This window comes from Anguilla rostrata, chromosome 3 (genome assembly GCF_018555375.3).
Source record: "Anguilla rostrata isolate EN2019 chromosome 3, ASM1855537v3, whole genome shotgun sequence".
In the NCBI taxonomy this organism is placed as follows: Eukaryota; Metazoa; Chordata; class Actinopteri; order Anguilliformes; family Anguillidae; genus Anguilla; species Anguilla rostrata.
This window is the reverse complement of record NC_057935.1, coordinates 5,302,318-5,320,903: the sequence shown is the minus strand read 5'-3', so window position 1 is coordinate 5,320,903 and position 18,586 is coordinate 5,302,318. Positions and strand designations below refer to the sequence as shown.

At 44.9% G+C, this 18,586-nt stretch overlaps 2 protein-coding genes and 1 long non-coding RNA gene across 4 annotated transcripts in view; 1 reads left to right on the top strand and 2 right to left on the bottom strand.

Moving 5' to 3' along the window:
• lrch4 (leucine-rich repeats and calponin homology (CH) domain containing 4) overlaps positions 1 to 1,731 on the top strand; it is a 44,220-nt gene extending 42,489 nt beyond the window's left edge. For both annotated transcript variants that reach the window (XM_064325643.1, XM_064325640.1), the window contains exon 19: positions 1,396 to 1,731. In XM_064325643.1, the coding sequence (XP_064181713.1) occupies positions 1,396 to 1,569 (174 nt within the window). In that variant the 3' untranslated portion in view covers positions 1,570 to 1,731. The remainder of the gene's footprint in view (positions 1 to 1,395) is intronic.
• On the bottom strand, positions 3 to 355 carry LOC135249934 (uncharacterized). The gene is made up of 2 exons (XR_010328830.1): positions 216 to 355; positions 3 to 170 (listed from the first exon to the last, which is right to left on the bottom strand). It is a non-coding gene; the product is annotated as an uncharacterized LOC135249934 (long non-coding RNA).
• Positions 1,732 to 2,656: 925 nt separating the features above from the next.
• Positions 2,657 to 10,021, bottom strand: si:ch211-237l4.6 (uncharacterized protein LOC446130 homolog). The gene is made up of 3 exons (XM_064325646.1): positions 9,733 to 10,021; positions 4,375 to 4,475; positions 2,657 to 4,063 (listed from the first exon to the last, which is right to left on the bottom strand). Exons 2-3 carry the CDS (start codon positions 4,457 to 4,459, stop codon positions 3,903 to 3,905), a joined length of 246 nt encoding a protein of 81 aa, XP_064181716.1. The 5' UTR covers positions 4,460 to 4,475; positions 9,733 to 10,021; the 3' UTR covers positions 2,657 to 3,902.
• Positions 10,022 to 18,586: the final 8,565 nt, after the last annotated feature.

The window sequence follows — 18,586 nt, the reverse complement described above, 5'->3', positions numbered from 1 at the left end:
TGTGAGGTAATTATATAGGCGTGGGGTATTACCACTGTTTTGAGTGAGGGCAAACATCACTTTCAGCACCTTTAATTATTGCCCTGTGCATGTGTGAAATTATAGGTTTTTTGAGTGCATTTGTCATGTTTTTCCAATTTCCTTCCTCCCTTTCTCCTTCCCTCCTCTCTCTCTTTCTCTCTCTCTCTCTAACACACACACACCCACACGCACACATCTCTTTTCTCTCTACCCTCCCTCTCTCTGTCTCTCAATTGTGAATTCTTCCTCTCTTTCTCTTTTCAAGATGCATGTCGCCAAAGTGTATATGACATTTGAAGATATTTATGCAGTCCTTATATTTTAACTGTGTGTGTTGTATTTTCTTTTTAAATAAACCTTAACAGCCTTAACGTTCTAGCTTACGTGCTGCGGTGTGTCTGTGTGGAGGAGGTAAGTTTCTGAACTGCTTGCTCCGATACACCTGCATGCTTGGCTGGGGTGTGGTGGTGTCACACACAACTGATCCGTAGCTCTCCTTCTCACCTTTTTGTCCTGCTTGCTCCCTTCCCCTGACCGCCATTTTTACTTTCCTGCTCCTTTGGAATGAAGGTGTTTTTTTTTTTGTTGTTTTTCTGTTGGATAATGTCATTTGATTGGGTGACTCTTTGTTGCGTTGTGCTTGTTGGCCTGTGCATGTGTTCACAAAGTGGGGTTTCACCATAGAGTGAGGTTCCGCCATAGAGAGTGTAGTTCTACCAATGAAGTGCCCGGAAGCACAAGTGGCATGACAGCTGCAGAAGCCCCAGTCATAATTCCACTGTCCTTCCCTGCTGTTGGAGGTGTCCCAGTCCAGTGGGAGACCCTGGCCATGTTTAGACCCATGCTTTTGGGTGTGGGTGTGCTGAGGTTAAGCCAGCTAAACTGCAGTTAAAGCAGGTATTTTGACGTTGGTCGCTGCATGTGATTTGACAATGTGGCCCGTTAACTTGGAAAAATTAGGAGCATTGTGCGTGTGCATGCATGAAATGAGCCAGTTCTGTAATTACTTCTGCATTTACTGATGCAAGGAAAACTCAATGCGGTGCGACAAAACCTGAATTAACGCCATCTCGGTTAAGGCCTGACCTGGCACAAAGAGGCACATGGAAGGGATGGAGAAACCTGGCTTTGACGCTGCAATCAGACTTTGAAAGTCTGGAATGCCACACATTGGCTAGTTTATAATGTACGGCCCCACAGGTATTGTAAAACAGGGAGTGTAGGAGCAGAAGAATTTCCTGAGTGGCCTGACAAACAGCACTACTTTGAATCCTGAGTGTGTGTGTGTGTGTGTGTGTGTGTGAGGACGTCGAGTGGAGTGCTGTGTGCATTAGCCTAGTGGCCGATCCTAACGCCCCTCCTCTCTTTCCCCAGGAGTCCCTGTGTGCTCCCCAGCAGATCCTGGAAGACGAAGGCCTGACTCGGATCGCCCAGACCGTCCAGACCCTGCTGGAGCTCCCGGTGTCAGGACCCCGGCGCTCCTCCCGTCGGGACTCCCAAGGGTTGCCCCTCCAAGCGCCCGATCAAAATCCCAGCAACTCCGCTTAGAACCCCGTAGTGCCCCGAGGAAACGTACCAAGGTCAACTGTGTGTGTGTGTGTGTGTGTAACTGTGTGTCACTGTGTGTGTGTGTGTGCGTGTGCGCGCATGCGTGTGTGTGTAACTATGTGTCACTCTGTGTGTGTGTGTGTGTGTGTTCAAAAACTGTGTTTGTTTTGATATATATTATTCCTTTGGTTGGTGTCTAGTACATCGTCAGACTGGTTGCGCGGCAGTTTTGCAATTCCTAATCGTGCTTATACAGTATTCCATTACGAACATGTTCGGTGTAACTACTGTGTACTCTGTGTGTGTGTGTGTGTGTGTGCGCGTGTGTGTGTGCCTTCATAAACTCAGTTTCTTTTTGATATCAGTATTATTCCTTTGCGTTTGGTGTCTAAGTACACTCGTCAGACTGGTTAGACAGCAGGCAGTTTTGCAATTCCTAATACGTGCTTATACAGTATTTCTCAATTACAGAACATGTTTCAAAAGGGAAATAACATGTAAATACATGTAGAAATATCAGAACGATTTGTCATCTTTATGAAAACATTAGAGCTTTTCAATATGAGGGCTGCTCTCTCACCATTGTGGTGATCACTTCTCCTAGAAGGCGGTGCCGTCATGTTGGAGTTGTTCACGATAAAACAATGGTACTCATAAAAAAATAAAAAAATGTGTTGAATTTTCACGTGTAATGTTCTTATTGGATTTACTTAATTGTGCACCATTTGGAATATTTGAGGGAAATTCTGGAAAATTTGACTGTTGCTGTTTCCTCTCATATCCTTCCTGTGCATTTTATGGATCAGTTGTGTTGTATTGCACTGGAAAAAGAAAATTAAAAAAAAACAAAACAATGGGAGGCATGACCAGAAATGATTGGAGATGAAATCCAGAAGAGGGGATGAGGGAGAGTTGGAATATCTGGACAGAAAGGGTGAGGCTAGTTGACTATTTTCCATTTCTTCCTGTGTCCAGCGCGGATGTCACTGGTCTTCCGGAATGTGTCATGTCATTTCGGCCAATCAAAGCCTGAGTGTGTCCCGTGTGCAAGACCAGACAGCCAATCTGGAACTACTTTACTCAGAAATGACTCCTTCAGCATTGTTTTATTATTGTTTGGTTAGCACATTTTATCGTTACATTACAACACAAAAAGTATTTACAATGAGAGTGGCCAGTAACAATTCAGGAGTATTTCCGGTTGATAAAACATTTTAGAATGCGCTTTATAAAAATATACATTTTTCTCACTACTCAGCTTAATTTTCGAGTCCATTTTATTAGGCTATTGGCATTGTAACACAATCAGGTGGTCAGTTTTATTTTGTTTTTTTGGGGGGTATGGTTCATAGGGATTTTAACCATCCTTGCTGGTGTAAAAGATTAAGATGCTCTTCCAAATTATTTCTGACCAAATGAATCTCCATTATCAGAATGGAGTGCAATAGATTGTTAATGGAGCCAAAAGTTAAGTGAAGTTCACTTGGACCAAAATAGCTAACACTACTGTTAAGTGAAACAGCTTTGTAAAACGTTGCTTCAGTACACATTGCATTGACCAGGTGCTTAAAAAAAAGAAAAGAAAAGAAATGTTTGCAGAAGCTTGTTAGCCCTTTAGCATTTACGTCCCCTTAGCTACGAGCCTAGCTACAAAAATAAATGTACGCATATTAAACAGCACTTGAATCACGGCCATGATTCTGACGACTGGATCATAAAGGAGGTTAAATGATTTATTGCAACCCTTTCAGTGGATTGAGTTTAGGAACCCTTGAGAAGAACGGGTCCAAACATCGGTTTGGGCGATAAAATACCCTGTTCTACCCGTCCTCTGTGCCTGTTCTTCAGTTCAGTCACTGCCTGCATCAAAAAGCCGTGAAGGTGAAATTGGGCCAAAGAAGGTGTTTTCGTCTTGCATGCACCTCTGCACGATTATGTAAATGTCCTCGTGTACAGACACCTAATGCACAGATTTAAGATTAGGTTTTTTTTTTTTTTTTTTTTTTTCAGGTATGGTTGTTTACCTCCTAGAAGGTGAAATGTAATTTAAAATGATGTTTTGTTGACAGAACAGGTCAAACGGGTATTATAAGCTCCCAGATCTCTGTATTTAAAAAAAAGACAGCATTAGCTCGCAGCCAAACTTGAGACACAAAAGTCAGAAAAGATAAATAAAAAAGAAACGAATAAGGAGAAAAGAATGCACTTGTTGGTAATGATGTAAACACTACTTCTTGCTTTGCCCCCCCCAACTATCTCCTGGCGGTTAATGAAATGTCATTTTGGGTGGGGCCGAGGGGGGCCCGGGGTGGGTTGCGCGGGGGGGGGCGGGGTCAGTAGGTGGCGTCGATGGCGTTGATGTTGCTGTCCATCTGGTGCCTGAACGAGACCCGGGCCTTCTGGGAGAAGTACACGCCCGTGCCGCTGCCGACCTCCCCCTCGCTCCCCCAGGAGGCCGAGGAGGACAGGCGGGGCTTCGTCTCCCTGACGGGTGCTGCGGGTCGGGTGGAGAGGGGAGAAAAACCAAAGCGAAAATAAATTTTCGGGATCCTCACGGTATGTTATTGCACAAAGCCCTCTCCCCGGTTTCACAGTGTTCCCATCACGGCTGCACCTCACAGTCAAATGCGTGATATTTGAATACAGAAATGTTGCGTGGCCAGTTTTACAAGCAGTAAGCGGGCTCTTATTTGCTATTGTATCTTGAGAGGCCAGCTGACCCTCGATGTCAGATGATGCCCCAGCCTGGCCCTTTAACCCCCCCGACGGCCTCCGTGTATTTGCCCCAGGCCGCAGTTCCCTCACCTGCCTCCGGGAGGCTCTGTCTCCCCTTGTTCCTCTCTTTGCAGCGCCTGTACCAGGGAAAGCACTGCAGGACCTTCACACCCATGAAGCTCAGGGGAGAACTGCGGGAGGAAGAGGAGGAGAGACCGATGTGAGGAGCGCATTTTTACGTACGGGGGGGGGGGGGAGGCCGGGGAGCCCGGAGAAATGGGGTGATGCATTTGGATGGAATGAAAAGGGAGGTGTGGAGGAGAGGAAGTGAACGCGGGTGGGGGGAAAGCGAGACGGAGAGGTGAGGATGAAGGCCGTAGAGGACTGGAGCGAGGGAAGTGGAGAAAGGAGATGTGGAATAATGGAGAGAAGGGGAGAGGAAGGAAGAAAGCATAAGGGAACAGTTGAAAGAAAGGTATGTAGGGTATGTAGAGAAGATGAGAAAGATATTGAGAAGAATGCACAGTCGGCACTTTGGCACAGTGTAAGCATTTCAATTTTGACTGAAGCTATGTGACGTTCATTTAAATTCAATTTGCCTGGTTATTTTATAACCAAATTAAATTGCTCTGTTTAATGTTTTGAGGCTCCAACCAAAAGATGAATGTTCAGTTATGACACAGCCTTTTCTTCCTGCCTTTAAAGATATATATTAACATAATAACAGCATTTGTATATTTTTATTTTTCCTGTTTTCTTTTTTCTTTCTGCTAGGCTGTGGTTTTTGGTCGCTCTGCTATGTACGTGAACAACAGCACGATGCAGCAAAGTTTTGCTGGCTTGACAAAATCCATGTCAACAGACACTCCTTCAGAAAAAAAAAATGTTTGTGCTCTTAATCAGAAAACCGCAAATGTAAAACCTATGAGGGAAAAAAATCAAGTTTCCCTCTCTGCTACAAGCCTTGACTGCACAGAGGCAAAGTTAAAGCGTAGAATTTAACTCATGTTTACAGAGATGTTTCGGGATACTTTCTGCGCGCGCGGCAGAGCCCTGAAACAGCGATCTCGGTTATCCGCAAGCTCGTCTGGCTGTGAAGGGTTAAGGTCTTAATCAAATTTGTTCCAGTCTCCGGGACAATTAGTTCAGTGTCGTTAAGCTTCATTTGAGCGCGACGCAGAACAAAGCAATGCCCGCCGCATCCCTTTTAATCCTATAACGGACGTCAGTTGTGTGTAAACGCGCGCAGACTGTCGGAGCCTTACGCCGGGCACCCACCGCACGCGTCGCGTAAGCGTCGCGTAAACAGCAGGGCGAAGCAGCACGACGCGACGCGTAGGGTGTCTCCACTGGTTCCGTTTGTGTCGCGCAAAGGCTTGCGTAAAAGCTATATATTCCCAGTAGCTCTCGCAGTCTGCAGTGGGCTTACATCGTGTATTTCACGTTTGTTCAGGACTTTTGATTATGGGTTAAGTGAATACTTGGTGAGAGACCTTTTTCATTCTGTTAATTTGGTAATATTTCGTTACCTCGTAAATACGTGAGAAAGCAAACGCTTTCAAGAATTACCATAAACTTAAATCGCAACGTAGCCTGCATAACAATCAATCTCAAACTGTATTAATTTATTTGCTTGGTCAACAAGCGTGCCAATTTCACGAAGAATATGTAATGATCATAATAATAATAAATAATCCGTAATTAACCATTGGGAATTCCTGTGTTGTCTTGTCATTCACGTCAAAACATTTATATGATCAGATTTAGTAAAATCAGCTAATCATGAAAAAGACAGTAACAGTTTAATCTTGAAGGGATATGAACACCACAACGCCATGAACACCGGAAGCTTTGAAGTACAAGTGCGATAGGCTACGTCTTTCTGTGGTGTATTTTCAAATTTACCCCACCCCCTCCGCAAAATAAGACAGCGAAACTAAGTTTGCCTTTCCCCAGGTTCCAGTTATTTATTTATTTTTACAAAACGAAAAGGCTTGTATTTTTTTTTAGCTGCTTAAAAAATATCTGGGAGGTAACTAGGGACACACCCCCAGTAATATAAGAATGAAATATAAATCAGAGCATGTATACCTAGCATTTTAGAGCATATTTCTGTGTATAAACAGGCCAACGTGACGCGCGACAAGCCGAAAAAATAGAACAGAAGCGAAAAACTACGCTTCAGGTCGCTTGTGTCGCGCGAGCTTCGCAGCCGGTACGCGACGCGTTCGCATCTGGTGGAGACGACGTCGCCCGCTGCCGTTGTAATAACAGTACTTCAACTACGCTTCAGTTACGCGCGTAATACGCGCGTAGTGCGCTCGCGGCCGATACGCGTGCGGTGGGTGCCCGGCTTTACGTGGAATTACGCTTGACGGTCAGACATAGGTCAGTACGTAGCCCGACGACTTTGTCCTCTGAGTGTCACTTTTGAGTCACAGACACAATCCATTTTGACGTCACGTGACCACTGGCTCCGTAAATGGATGGTTCGGCTTTTAATGAGAACGTTCCAATATATATATTCGGATATGTTTTCATGTTTGCTTGTTCTTGTTGTTTTCTGGGTGTGACTTGCTTCCTAAACTTGCGTCTGAATCTTGGCTGGGCTGTTGACCAGGATGCAGGTTTGGTTTTTGAGTGCTTAACTAAATGTTCTCTGCTGTATAATGTTTGCACTTAAAAAAAAAAAAAAAGTTGTTTTATTTTTTTAAATGAGATGAATAATTTTCTCTGTATGATCAGATAAAAATACTGTTGAGTTCCAGTAAGTTTCTTCTAGTATGGCGATTTTTAGTCTAAATAAATAAATAAATAAGTTACTAAGTACTCATTAGGGCTGAGTATTGTGGTTTGCCAGTGCACAGAGAGAGAGAGAGAGAGAGATACAGCACACATTGTACTTGCAAAGTTACTGCAAGCCAGTGCAGTGGAGCAAGGATAAACAGTTTGTGTATTAATGTCTCCTGTGTCTCCCACGCTCCCCCCCCCCCCCACCCCTCTGCCTAATAGGTGTCCAGGACAGCAGTGAGGAATTTCAGCTTCTGCTGCCGGGATCGTTTGGCACCGTCCAGTGCCCCACAGCCAGCGGGCCGGGCCAAAAAACCGGAATGAAACGCTCCGCACGTACGGAGGAGGAGAGAAGAAGAAGAAGAAAAAAAAAAACGAAACAAAAGCAGTGTGGCTCGAACGGCAGGGAGACCCAAGGGCTCTGTGTCGACCCAGTGCCTGTGAACTGGATGTGTTCAATTCCAAATGGGATTTTGGAAGTTGTGCTGGTCACTCAAAAACAGCAGACAACGAAAGCATGCTCAGTTCAAACCTATCGAATAATAGCCGGGTGCTGAATGCTTTCGGCCAATAAATGGTTCAGAAAAAGACAGCAATCGCTCCAACACTTAAACCATTTTTTTCATTATTTTTTTTTTTTACGCATTGTGCACACTGAAGGAGGCTTGTGTTGAAGCATTGTGCTTCAAACATTCATGGAATGAAGCAGTAGTCTTTAAGTATTCTGGGTAGTGCAGTCCGTTTTTCTCGACCACTCGAAAACAACCCGATACATGCCACAAGTGGCTCCCCAAACTTTCCTGCAATGTTTTTACTGTGCCCCACTGTGCATGATTGCAGCATTTCAATTTTTTTTTTTTTTTGGGGGGGGGGGGGGGTTTGCTCAACATGGACTGACCTGTAGCAGACTTGCATATTTTCCATCTGGCGGTCCAAAGCCCTGACCCTCCACCCCCCCCAATCCCAAACCATAATTCAATAAATTTACTGGAATCTTTACCATTTTCAAAGGCACAACAATCAGTTGACGACGACCGAGCTATACTTAACATTATCTTAATATGCCTACACACATAATGTGCTCTTTTTTCAACCATATCCTTCAACTTTCTTTTTTTTTTTGTAGTATTAGTAGACGTGTTCCCATGATAAATCCATTTCAGAGTGGCCCTTCATTTACTCCTCCACAATATGTGATGCGTCAGTATGAAATTGATTTTATACTGGAAGAAAAACGGTGTCTTGTACTGACTGCGCAAAGAGACTGCAATTAACGGACCCTTTCACTTGTCCGACAGCTGGCAGGAGGTGACATAGCAAGGCCGGGGGGGGGGACTTGAGTGGTGTGAACATGTGGTACCATGCCCACTTAGATTACATTGGCTTCATAGCTAGGCTCTGGGCCAAGGCAAACACGGCGAGACCTGGTGGCATACTGTAATGGTCCTGTGACCCGCCCCAACCCACCCACCCACCCCCGGAATAAATACAAAATCGACCGAATGCAAGCCTACTTGAAAAGTTCATAGTCAGTTTACTTGGGAACGCCCTTTAAATAAATCGTCGAAAAAATGTTAAAGGGCATTAAAATTGTTGTTTTTTTTTCTTTCTGCGCACATGGAATCACGCCCCTCTCCTCCTCCTCCTCCTCTCCCCCGTAGGGGAGACGCGTTATGTCAGTCGTCTAGCTCTATGCGCTTATCGGGATGAATCGGGACAAGTCAAAGGAGCTATGTATATCCCACGGCGTATATCCTCGCTGGTGCGCGCGCTCGCAAATAAGCAGCCCAATAAACGCTTAACGATTTGTTGTTGTAAATCGATATAAACGGCGCACTGTCGTCGATAGCGCACTACAGATCGTCTAACTGGGAACAATTTACCGTAGACCTATACTGAAAACAAGCAGGGTGCTAGCGCCGTAGTTAATCCACAACATATAGCCTACAATTTCTTCGAAAAGTGGGTTATATTTAACAGTCCGTGCCATTAATATGGTGTTAGAGGAGTCGAAAGTCAATCGGTTATTGGAAGCAAGTAGGAGAACCCTTGGCGTTTAACTGTACTGGACCGTTGTAAAAACAGAAAGCGGGTACTCCGTCACAGAAAATATTAAATTGTAAAATTTGCACAGTTCAGCGCGGCTACTATTGTTTTAATATCGTTATATTGAGGTTCCAGGACAGACGTGGCTGCTCCGTGAATGTTTATTCATTACTTGTAATCGAATATGAATGTAAGCTACTGTGCCATTGCACGCCCACCTGCGTAGTCAAGAACAAACTTTATACTGTTTGCCTTGCCCTCCGTGTGCGCCCATTCAATCAACGTCAAACTCAGAAACGAGCTCCTTTTGCAAAACATCGAACAGTCCCCCTCCCCAAAAATCATCTAGCTGTATCCCATCCGTTTGGAAATGATTATTATTATTATTTACTCTTTTTCAAATTAATTTAGGCTACTTTAATTTTACATCTCCATAACTTGACCTCCTCGTGCAGAGAAGCACGTATCGTAGTTCCAATCCAACTGTACGTCTTGCAGCACAATAAGAAAAGCAATGCTCTCTGGCATTGCGGATTTCTTACTGCACTAAGACATAATTAACATATTTTTGGTTTTAAAGTTTTGTGGTTGTTTTGAAAGAAAAACACCTACCTGATGCAGAATACAGTAGAACACGATCAAATGTTGTTACGGTTTATATAGTTTCTGAGTCCTTATTCAGATGTTCTGCTGCTCCAGTAAAAACTCCTGTCTTCGTTTCTCTGTTGCCGCAGGTTAGTCTGTTTTGAACGCTGCTGTTTACTGATAATAATCAACGTATCGATCTCCTCTCTGGCTATAGTAGTCGCGACTGGGATGTCAGCGAGTGTGCGCGCGGTGTCGCCGTGAGCAGTGACAACATGGAAAAGATTTTCCCCGCGCACGTAGCGCTTTAGCTTTAAATAGCTAATCTCCGGAGTGCCGCCGCGAGCCACGCCCCCTTTTGGTCACCGTCTCCCTCCCTCCCTCCTTCTTTCCGTCTCTGTCCTCAAAACACAGGCAAATTGCCTAAAGAGGAGAGAGGGGGGGAAAAAGACTCTTGTAAATTCACTCTTTCAAATAATGGGCTTATGGCGTTGCGTAATTTTCTAGAAGCTAGAAGCTGAGGGCTACTGCCCGAGCCGAGGTTTTTACCGACAGGGGCCTGGAATCCAAGGGTTAGAATCCTGGCTACCTTTTTGTGTTGCAAGTTGATGGTAAGCAAATCAGCCGAGGCTGAACTGGAAAAAAAATACACCACTCAGATGAAGCACTCAAACACATTACCATCAAAAGATTTCCCCCCAGTCTTGTAAAAAAAATATAGTTTTTTTTTTCATTGATATAGTGTTATCTTGGGCATCAGCTCCTCTTAATTCAACATGTTTTTAAAGATCCATAATAGCTTCCCTGTATTGCACTCATAAAGTTTAAGTCAAGCCACTCTGCTGCATGGATTAAAAAAAAAAAAAAATAGCGTCATAGCCAATGATTGAATGAAAGGCTGATGAATGAAACAAAGGAGGGATGTGTCTGTGTGTGTGCGCATGTGTGTGTGTGTGTGTGTGTGTGTGAGAGAGAGAGAGAGAGAGAAGCTGCAGGAGCATATCTAAAGCCGCTTTTCCACCGCATGGTACCGGCTCGACTCGACTCGATTCGACTCGCTTTTGGTACCAGGTCCTTCGTTTTTCCACTGCAGATAGTACCCCCGTCAGTGTAGCTGGTCGCCATAGCGACGCCGCATGAAACGCGTTGCTCTGACCAATCGGTGGCCTGCAGCGTTTTCACGCCACCTCTTGGTACCGCCTCAGCTCGCTTGGAACCTCGACGGAGGTGATACCAAAAACAAAAAATGTACCAGGTACTCAAGTACACTAACCACAACTTTTGCCCGATGGAAAACCAAAAAAAAGTCGAGTCGAGTTGAGTTAAATCGGTACCATGCGGTGGAGAAGCGGCTAATCGGTGTCCTGCTGGATTAAAGACTCTGTTTGCGTGGTGATAATGGCGCACGCTCTCTGAGTGTGTATCTCCCAGCTGCAGGGTTGCTGTTGCTCTTCACCCCAATTTGTGCGCTCATCTTCTCATCGTCATCGTCAAGTCACTCTGGATAAGAGCGTCTGCCAAACGGCAGTGATGTAATGCTGTGAAGCTTCAGCCACACAGACACCCTCCTGCTGGACACGGAGTCTTGTGGTGTAGGGTGGGGTGGATCTAGAAAGTTCTCAGACTGTAAGCAGAAGTAGCGGTGGTGGGGGTGGGGGTGGGGTTGGGGGAGAGGCCTCACTTAGGGCTAAGTGTCAATTTTTCGCCCCCCACCCCCCCCCCCCCCCCACTGGAACAGCCATGGGGTGGCCCCCTGATAACCAAAAAAATAGACACTTAGTTCTAATTCATGAAAAACATTGTTTAATGAACGTTGAAATCAATCATGGTGTATTGTTTGCATTAAAAACAAATGATATATGAATTTGCTAATCAGAGTTGATGTCGAAATGTATCGTATTTTTAAGTTTGTCTTAGTCTCACTGTGCCTTACACCCGCGTGTATGACAGGCTACCCCCCCCCCCCACCGAACGTGTCTCCGTTCCAGACCAAACACGCCTTTCACCGGGGGTTTTCAAAAACGTGCGGTCGTCCCGTCCCGGGTGATCTTGCGTCTTGCGTCACACGACGCCTGGGCGTGTTTACCCGCGCGCCCCGGGGCAGTCTGGGTTACGCGGAAGGATCCGTGTTATTGTGACATCAGAACGGTTCCGTTCTTGCTGTAGCGCAGGAGTCTAATTGTGTGAACGGTTTTTTTCTTTTTTGGGGACGTTGTGCCCAGCACGCATACCCTTCCCTGACTCACAGGGAAGTTAAACCCGTAATAAAGATTGACTTCCACTTCTGAGAAATCTCACACTGTCCGATTAGAGTCGTATAATTCAATTTGATTTATTGGCATGACGAAACACTAAATTAATAATAATGCATTGCCAAAGCATAGCTTCGTGCGGAACTTGTGAGCTGAAGCAACATTTGACTGACTTAGCCACTCAGGAAAGCCCCATGGCCCTCTATTGCCTTTAACTTCCAAGTTACGATGATGATTTTTTACATTTTGATTGAAACAGTTTGCCCTAATTTACCGATCCATCTGAGTCCTGACACTCTCCTGGCAGCAAAGAATGAAACCTGACTGGCATTGCGAGTCATGATGTGTTTGTTCCACTGCTTACGCTTCGCAGCGCTATACGCAAGACGACTCTGGCAAGGAAGTGTTCACAGTGTCCACATCTCAAGATCTTCAGCTTGAGGAATGAAACGTGTAGCTGCAGTCCAGCTGTGCGAGCTTTGCAGCTGTGCTAGCGACAGTGGCTGCGGGGGTCTCTGTCGCTGTGAGAAGTCACATGTGTGACCCCGTGTGACTTATGTGCTGGTATGCACCCGAATGGGTCATGTGATCTACACAGGGCAGCCATAAACTGCATCATTTATACCCTACTTAAATCTGACTGTAAAAAAAAAAAAATCTGGCACACAAGCCACACACCTCATGGAGAACAAGCAACATTTCTCATAGGCAGCAAGTCGAACACCACGTGCAGAACATGCCACACATTTCAAAACAGGACAAGCCACACACTTCATGGAGATGGACGAACCATGCTAGGTTGTAGGCAGCAGTGTAGTTTAATGACCAGGGAACCAAGCCTCTAATTCAAGGTTGCAGGTTCAATTCCCTGCCCTTGTAGCCTTGAGCAAAGTACTTAACCTGAATTGCTTCAGTACATATCCAGCTGTATGAATGGGCTGCAGGCTGTATAAGGTTAAGGTCACCCTGGCAACGACTGCGTGCTGATTTGACTAAATGTAATGCTGTAAAGAAAATGGCTGAAATGTCATGGAGTGACAAAAATGGGTGTGGGTGTTCACCCACCCATCCTTCCACCTTTTTCCCCTGCCCTTCATATCCTCATGCCCTCCTCATCCTCATCCTCCTCCTCCTCATTCTGTCTCATCTGTCTTTCCTCTTCCTTCCTCCCTCTCTCTCTCTCTCCCTCTCTCCCTCCTCTTATGGACTCTGTTCTGGCGGGGCAAAGTGTTGGTCAATATTAGGCCTTCTGTACAGGAGTGACCGTGCAGGTAAATTGTTATCTCCGAGCCCCGGAAAAAGTAACCTATGCATTCGCATGTCGTAACCGTTGACGATGCTTTTCCGAGTTAATTTTTCATTAATGGTTAAAGTTTTTTTTTTTTTTTTTTTTGAGGTTTACACGCTCCTGTCACTGAATATACACTGATCTTTAGTCACTTTAGCATTACTGTACATTTTATATTACTCAAACACACACCTTACCCAGTGCGGCCTCTAATGCTTATTATTATTATTATTATTATTAATATCAGGTGTGCACAACCAGGGCTGATCCGTTTCATGCTAACGATTTTACCGTGCTCAAGTACCGGAAGTGTTCTGCCCGTAGTTTGTAAACCAGCACGCAGACCGGCCCCCCGGGACCGGAGGTGTACACCCCTGATTCACGTACGCCGTTGCTCAGTTGAGATAACACACAGCCCAACTGGGCAGTTTAATCCAATTTCCGGACCATCTGCTCTCCTGTGCTCTCCTAAATTCCATTTTCCCCCTGTACCTTTGCTCTGAGGCATATGAGTACACATTGAACAACTGATGTTTTTTTTTTTTTTTTAATTTAATAGGTTTCTGACATAATGTCTTGCTGCTGTCGGTGTAATTTTCTCACTACATTACAAGCTTCTGCATAATAGCCAGAGAGGTGCTGAGCGAGTGAATAATTATAGCACTACGCAAGCACCTTGAATTCATACAGTGACAGCAAGAACTTATGCAATTTTGCTTAATAGTTATTTTTTATTATACCGATTGGAAAAAGACAGCAGAATTAAGTTTTTATGTCAAATCATGTTCCTTCGCACTTTGTTTGCTTTGTTCGTTCTTTTTAAAAAAATTGAGAAAGGGCTACATCATTCCAGTTTAATGATTTCCTATTTTAGTTTTGAGATGCATATTGCTAAAGCGTACTAATCATTTATATATTAAATGTTTCTCTCTGCAGGTGAATGTACCTCGCTTGCTGGACTTTTGGGGGTTCGGGCTAAGCCTGTTTTTTGCCGTTTCTCGTTTTTCTCTAAAGTGTTGTGATGGTGTCTTTGCAAAAAAGTAGAATACAAATAAAAGAGAATTGAAGAGAATGGAATGGAATTACCAGGCTGTTCTCTTCAAGCCTGTACCCAATCCAGATCTGTCCCCATTTTTAAAAAATCACTGAGCACCCCTTACTCTTTAATCTTACTCTTTCTCTCTCTCTCTCTCTCTCTCTCTCTCTCTCTCTCTCTCTCTCTCTCTATGCCTGTGCTGGGTGTTTGGGTTGTTTTCGTTGTGTAGTCTGTATTTTTCCTGTCTGTTTTTGTCTCACCTCTTCTCCATTTCTCCACTCACAATCTCTCGCCTCTCTTCAACCTGCCTCATTCTCTCTCTCTCTCTCTAAATCTCACACACAAACTCTGTCTGTCTCACTCTCTCTCTTTCTCACTCTCTCCCTCTCCCTCTCTCTTTCTCTCCGTATCCAGGCGAAAGACAGCTGATCTAAACCGGAGCTCTGTTGCTGCAATCTCACCAGCAGCCTGGCCGATCATTAACTCACATGCGCTTGTACTTTGATAAAAGGGATCCCAGCACGCCGTGCGCTCTCCGTGGCGACCGTTAGTTACACACCCTCACAACTGTACACAGGAAGTAGATCCTTTTCTGGTATCTTTAAAAAATATATTATCATTGGGTGGATGAATACTTTAGGATTTGTAAACGTAAGGCCTTTGTGTTGTTCAAGGGACAGAATGTGATAAGAGCTAACCTTACTGTAGTCCGGAAGGCTGGTCTGTCTCTAGAGACCCGGGGATTAATATAGCTGACTGGTAAAAATGGAAAAAGGCCAATTATTTTATCTGTTGAAATGCCTCAAACTTTGTCTCACAAGCCTTATGACTGCAGGGCTTTGTTTTTTCCTTTATCGCAGATCTGATTTATTGCCTGTACCATTAGGTCAGAGGGAGAGACAGAGAGAGCGAGAGGGAGACTGGCCCCTTTTACGTCAGATTTGGCCCATAAAAAGATAATAAGATCATTTCCTTTGGGATTGCTGCTACTTCTTGCAGCGAGGATGTTTAAGTGAAGCACGGTCAGCTTTGGATTTTCTTCCAAACAGATTTACTGGATACTAAACAGATGTTGGTCCACATATAAACAGTCTAGTCTAGTAGAAAATGCAGCAAATGCTGTACACAGTTATAAATTGTCATCAAAGATAACAATCCCAATGTAAATCTCCAAATTCTGCATTAGGATAATCAACTGTAAACTTGTGTAATCCACCCACAGGACAAAAACCAACTGTAAATTTGTTTTAAGATTAAATACATGTGGTTAAGTTGCTCATGAGACATTAAATAAGTGACAAAAATAGAAATCATGAATTTGTTTCTGAATGTAGGGTTACTACTTCTAAAAAGATAAAAAAAATAATTTGAATTATTTTTTAAATGATCAGCATAGGGGGGGCGACCAAAAAATTGCAACAGGAACAAAAAAGAAAACAGGCCACTTAGCAATGCAATGTTGTTTGGGCTATGAACAAATACCCTGATGTCAGAACATGCTGTCCCTCTTTTCTATCCTAAACACTAGGTATCCAAACAACACAAATTCGCACAATCTCATAAGCAGGCAACGTAGCACGTAGCATAGTCGTATAGAAAAGAAGACTCATTCATATTTGCTGCTCAGTACTGATAATTGATAATTGTGTGTGTATTTATAATTGATAATTGATAGGTGATTGGTCAGGCGTATGAGGACAGAGGGGCTGGTCCATCCTGCTGTCTTCTGCAGTTTCTGATCAGTGAGTCTTGATTGGCCGGTGGGCTGTGAGATGGGTAATGTTAGATGTGTGTGTGTGATGTCCTTCACGCTCCTCCTATAGCTCCCACACTGCATATCCTGTATGTGGTGATGATGATGATTATGATGACGACGACGATGGTCATGGTGATGACGATGGCGTATCATGTTTATACTTCCTTCCTCACATCCTCCACTGACTGAGTGCGTTCCAGGGTACGATCCCGTGACTTTCCTGAACAGGACAAACCGGTCTGAGTGGCCTACGACTGGTTTTGATCTGAGAAGCTCTACCTCCCTGCCCCCCCCACCCCACCTCCCTCCTCTATCCACCTTCGCCTTCTCCTCAGCCCTCATCTACACCCCCCCCCCCTCCTTCCTTCCGTCAATTCCTCCACCACAAATCCCTTCTTGGTTACTCACAAACTAATATTAACATGTGATATTTCTAAACTCCACCCCTCGTCCCCACTCAACCACATACACACACTAACTCTCGCACGCATCAAACTGAGAATGTTTTAAAATGAAATTAGATTCTATTGCTGTGCGTCTAAAATTACTCTTCCCAATAGTTATGTGAAATTCTGCGCGCATGCACGCACACACGCACGCTATGGTGTGTTTGTAAGTCAGTCACTTTTTGTTTACATGCAATGTTTGAGACTTTTTTTGTATTTATTTATTGGACGAGGATAATGTTTATTACAGTAAAACAGTTTTCAAAAAAGCCTCCATTGCCAAAGTACCACAAAAATTACCCAATAGAGCAATGGGAGGGTGGCAGTTTTGTCTAAAAGGGTAAGGGTTTGATTCCCAGGTAGGTAGCTGCTGTTGTACCCTTGAGCAAAGTGCTTAAACCAGAATTGCTTCAGTGCATATCCAGGTTTATAAATGGATATGATGCAAGAAGTTGTGTGTAAGGCATTCTGGATAAGACCGTCTGCTAAATACCAGTGATGTCATGAGGTGAGGTGGGGATTTATATTGTTTTGAAATAATTTTCCAGTCTCTAGTCTTTTAGCACGTGAATGAAAAATTACATCTTTGATCTGGTCAGGAGAAAAGGGGGGGGACTTATTTAGAATCGTGGTTATGATAATTATGTTTTTTTTTTCTAGAGAGGATAAAGTGAAGGTAAGAGAAGAACAGTCAGGTGCTGGGGAGGAGAGGGGAACGAACAGGTCTGGAACTGTAGTCTTATTCATCCTTTTTTTTTTTTCTTTCTCTTCTTGTCTTTTTTTGTGTGTGTGTGTGTGTGTGTCACCAGGAGCCAGTTCTGCCCAGAAATCGCAGTTCCGTGTGAATGGGCGCTGGGATTTTTTTTTCTCTCTCTTGTTGTTGCGCTGTTTACAGACGCAGGTCTGGTGAGCGTCTGCGTGGTGCTGGGACTGTTTGTGCGGCTCGAACCGGCCGCCGCCGGCTCGGCTACATTACGCCCCTGTTCCTTTTCTGCGTCTGTTCCCGTCGGAGGAGGGCTGGGGGTGGGGGCGGAGGAGGCGCGGGGGTGCGAAAGGAAATGAATGGAAGCACGAGGGGCGGGGGCGGGGGCGAGGGCGGGGGGGTAGGGGCGGGTAGGGGTAGGGGTAGGCGTAGGGGTATACAGAAGAGTCGAGAAGCTTACTCAGCTCCACTGTACGCAGTTCAGTCTGCTTTCTCTCATTTCTATATCTTTCCCTCTGCTTGTCGTTTTCCCAATAAGAAGAGGGGTGGGGCGGGGGGTGTGCTAAAGGAAATGAATGGAAGCACGGGGGAGGGAAGGGGGGGGCGGGATGTAGGGGTGTACGGTAGAGAGGCATTGCCCAAACTCAGCTCTACTGTACACAGTTAAACCTGCTTTCTCAATTTTCTATATCTATATTTTTTCCCCTCTGCTTGTCATTTTCCCAAGAAGAAGAGTGGTGAGGAGGGAGGGAGGGAGGGAGGGAGGGGACTGTATGTGTTTGTGATGGGGTGGGGGGGCTGAGGTGAAGGAGAGGAGGAGGAGGAAGGGGGAAGGGAAAAGGGGGGAGGGCTGTTTTCCTCAAATTCTGATGTTTGGGATTTGGCGGTGAGCCTCTCTGATCGTTGCTGGAACTTGCGTGGAATGCTCACTACGGGAGAGTCACCTGACTGCCTTGCCCCGCGGTGTCCATGGTTACGCTCCGACAGGCCAGGGAAGTGCGCTCGTCTTCCCACGAGCTAACGGCACCATGAAGGGATCTGATGGAGAGAGCGCTGGCCCAAGCTGATCTGCGCTGCTGCGCCCAAGGCCTCTTAAGCCGCGTTTCCACCAACATTACCCGGAACTTTCAGTCCCAGGAACTACTTTACCAGGAACTAAAAGGTTCCTTCAGCCAATGGTTGTCTGCGTTTCCACCGGGGTCTAAAGTACCGCGAAGATTAGGCAAATTAGCCCACTGACGTTGTCGTCGGTCCATCTGTCATATGATTTCTTCTGTAACCCCATACTACCTACATTATTTTCTAATAACCGGGACAGCCCGGAGGGGTTTATTCCACTTATATACAACGGGTTACCAACAATGACTATATATGGTTACTTTTGTATTTATTGATTTTCA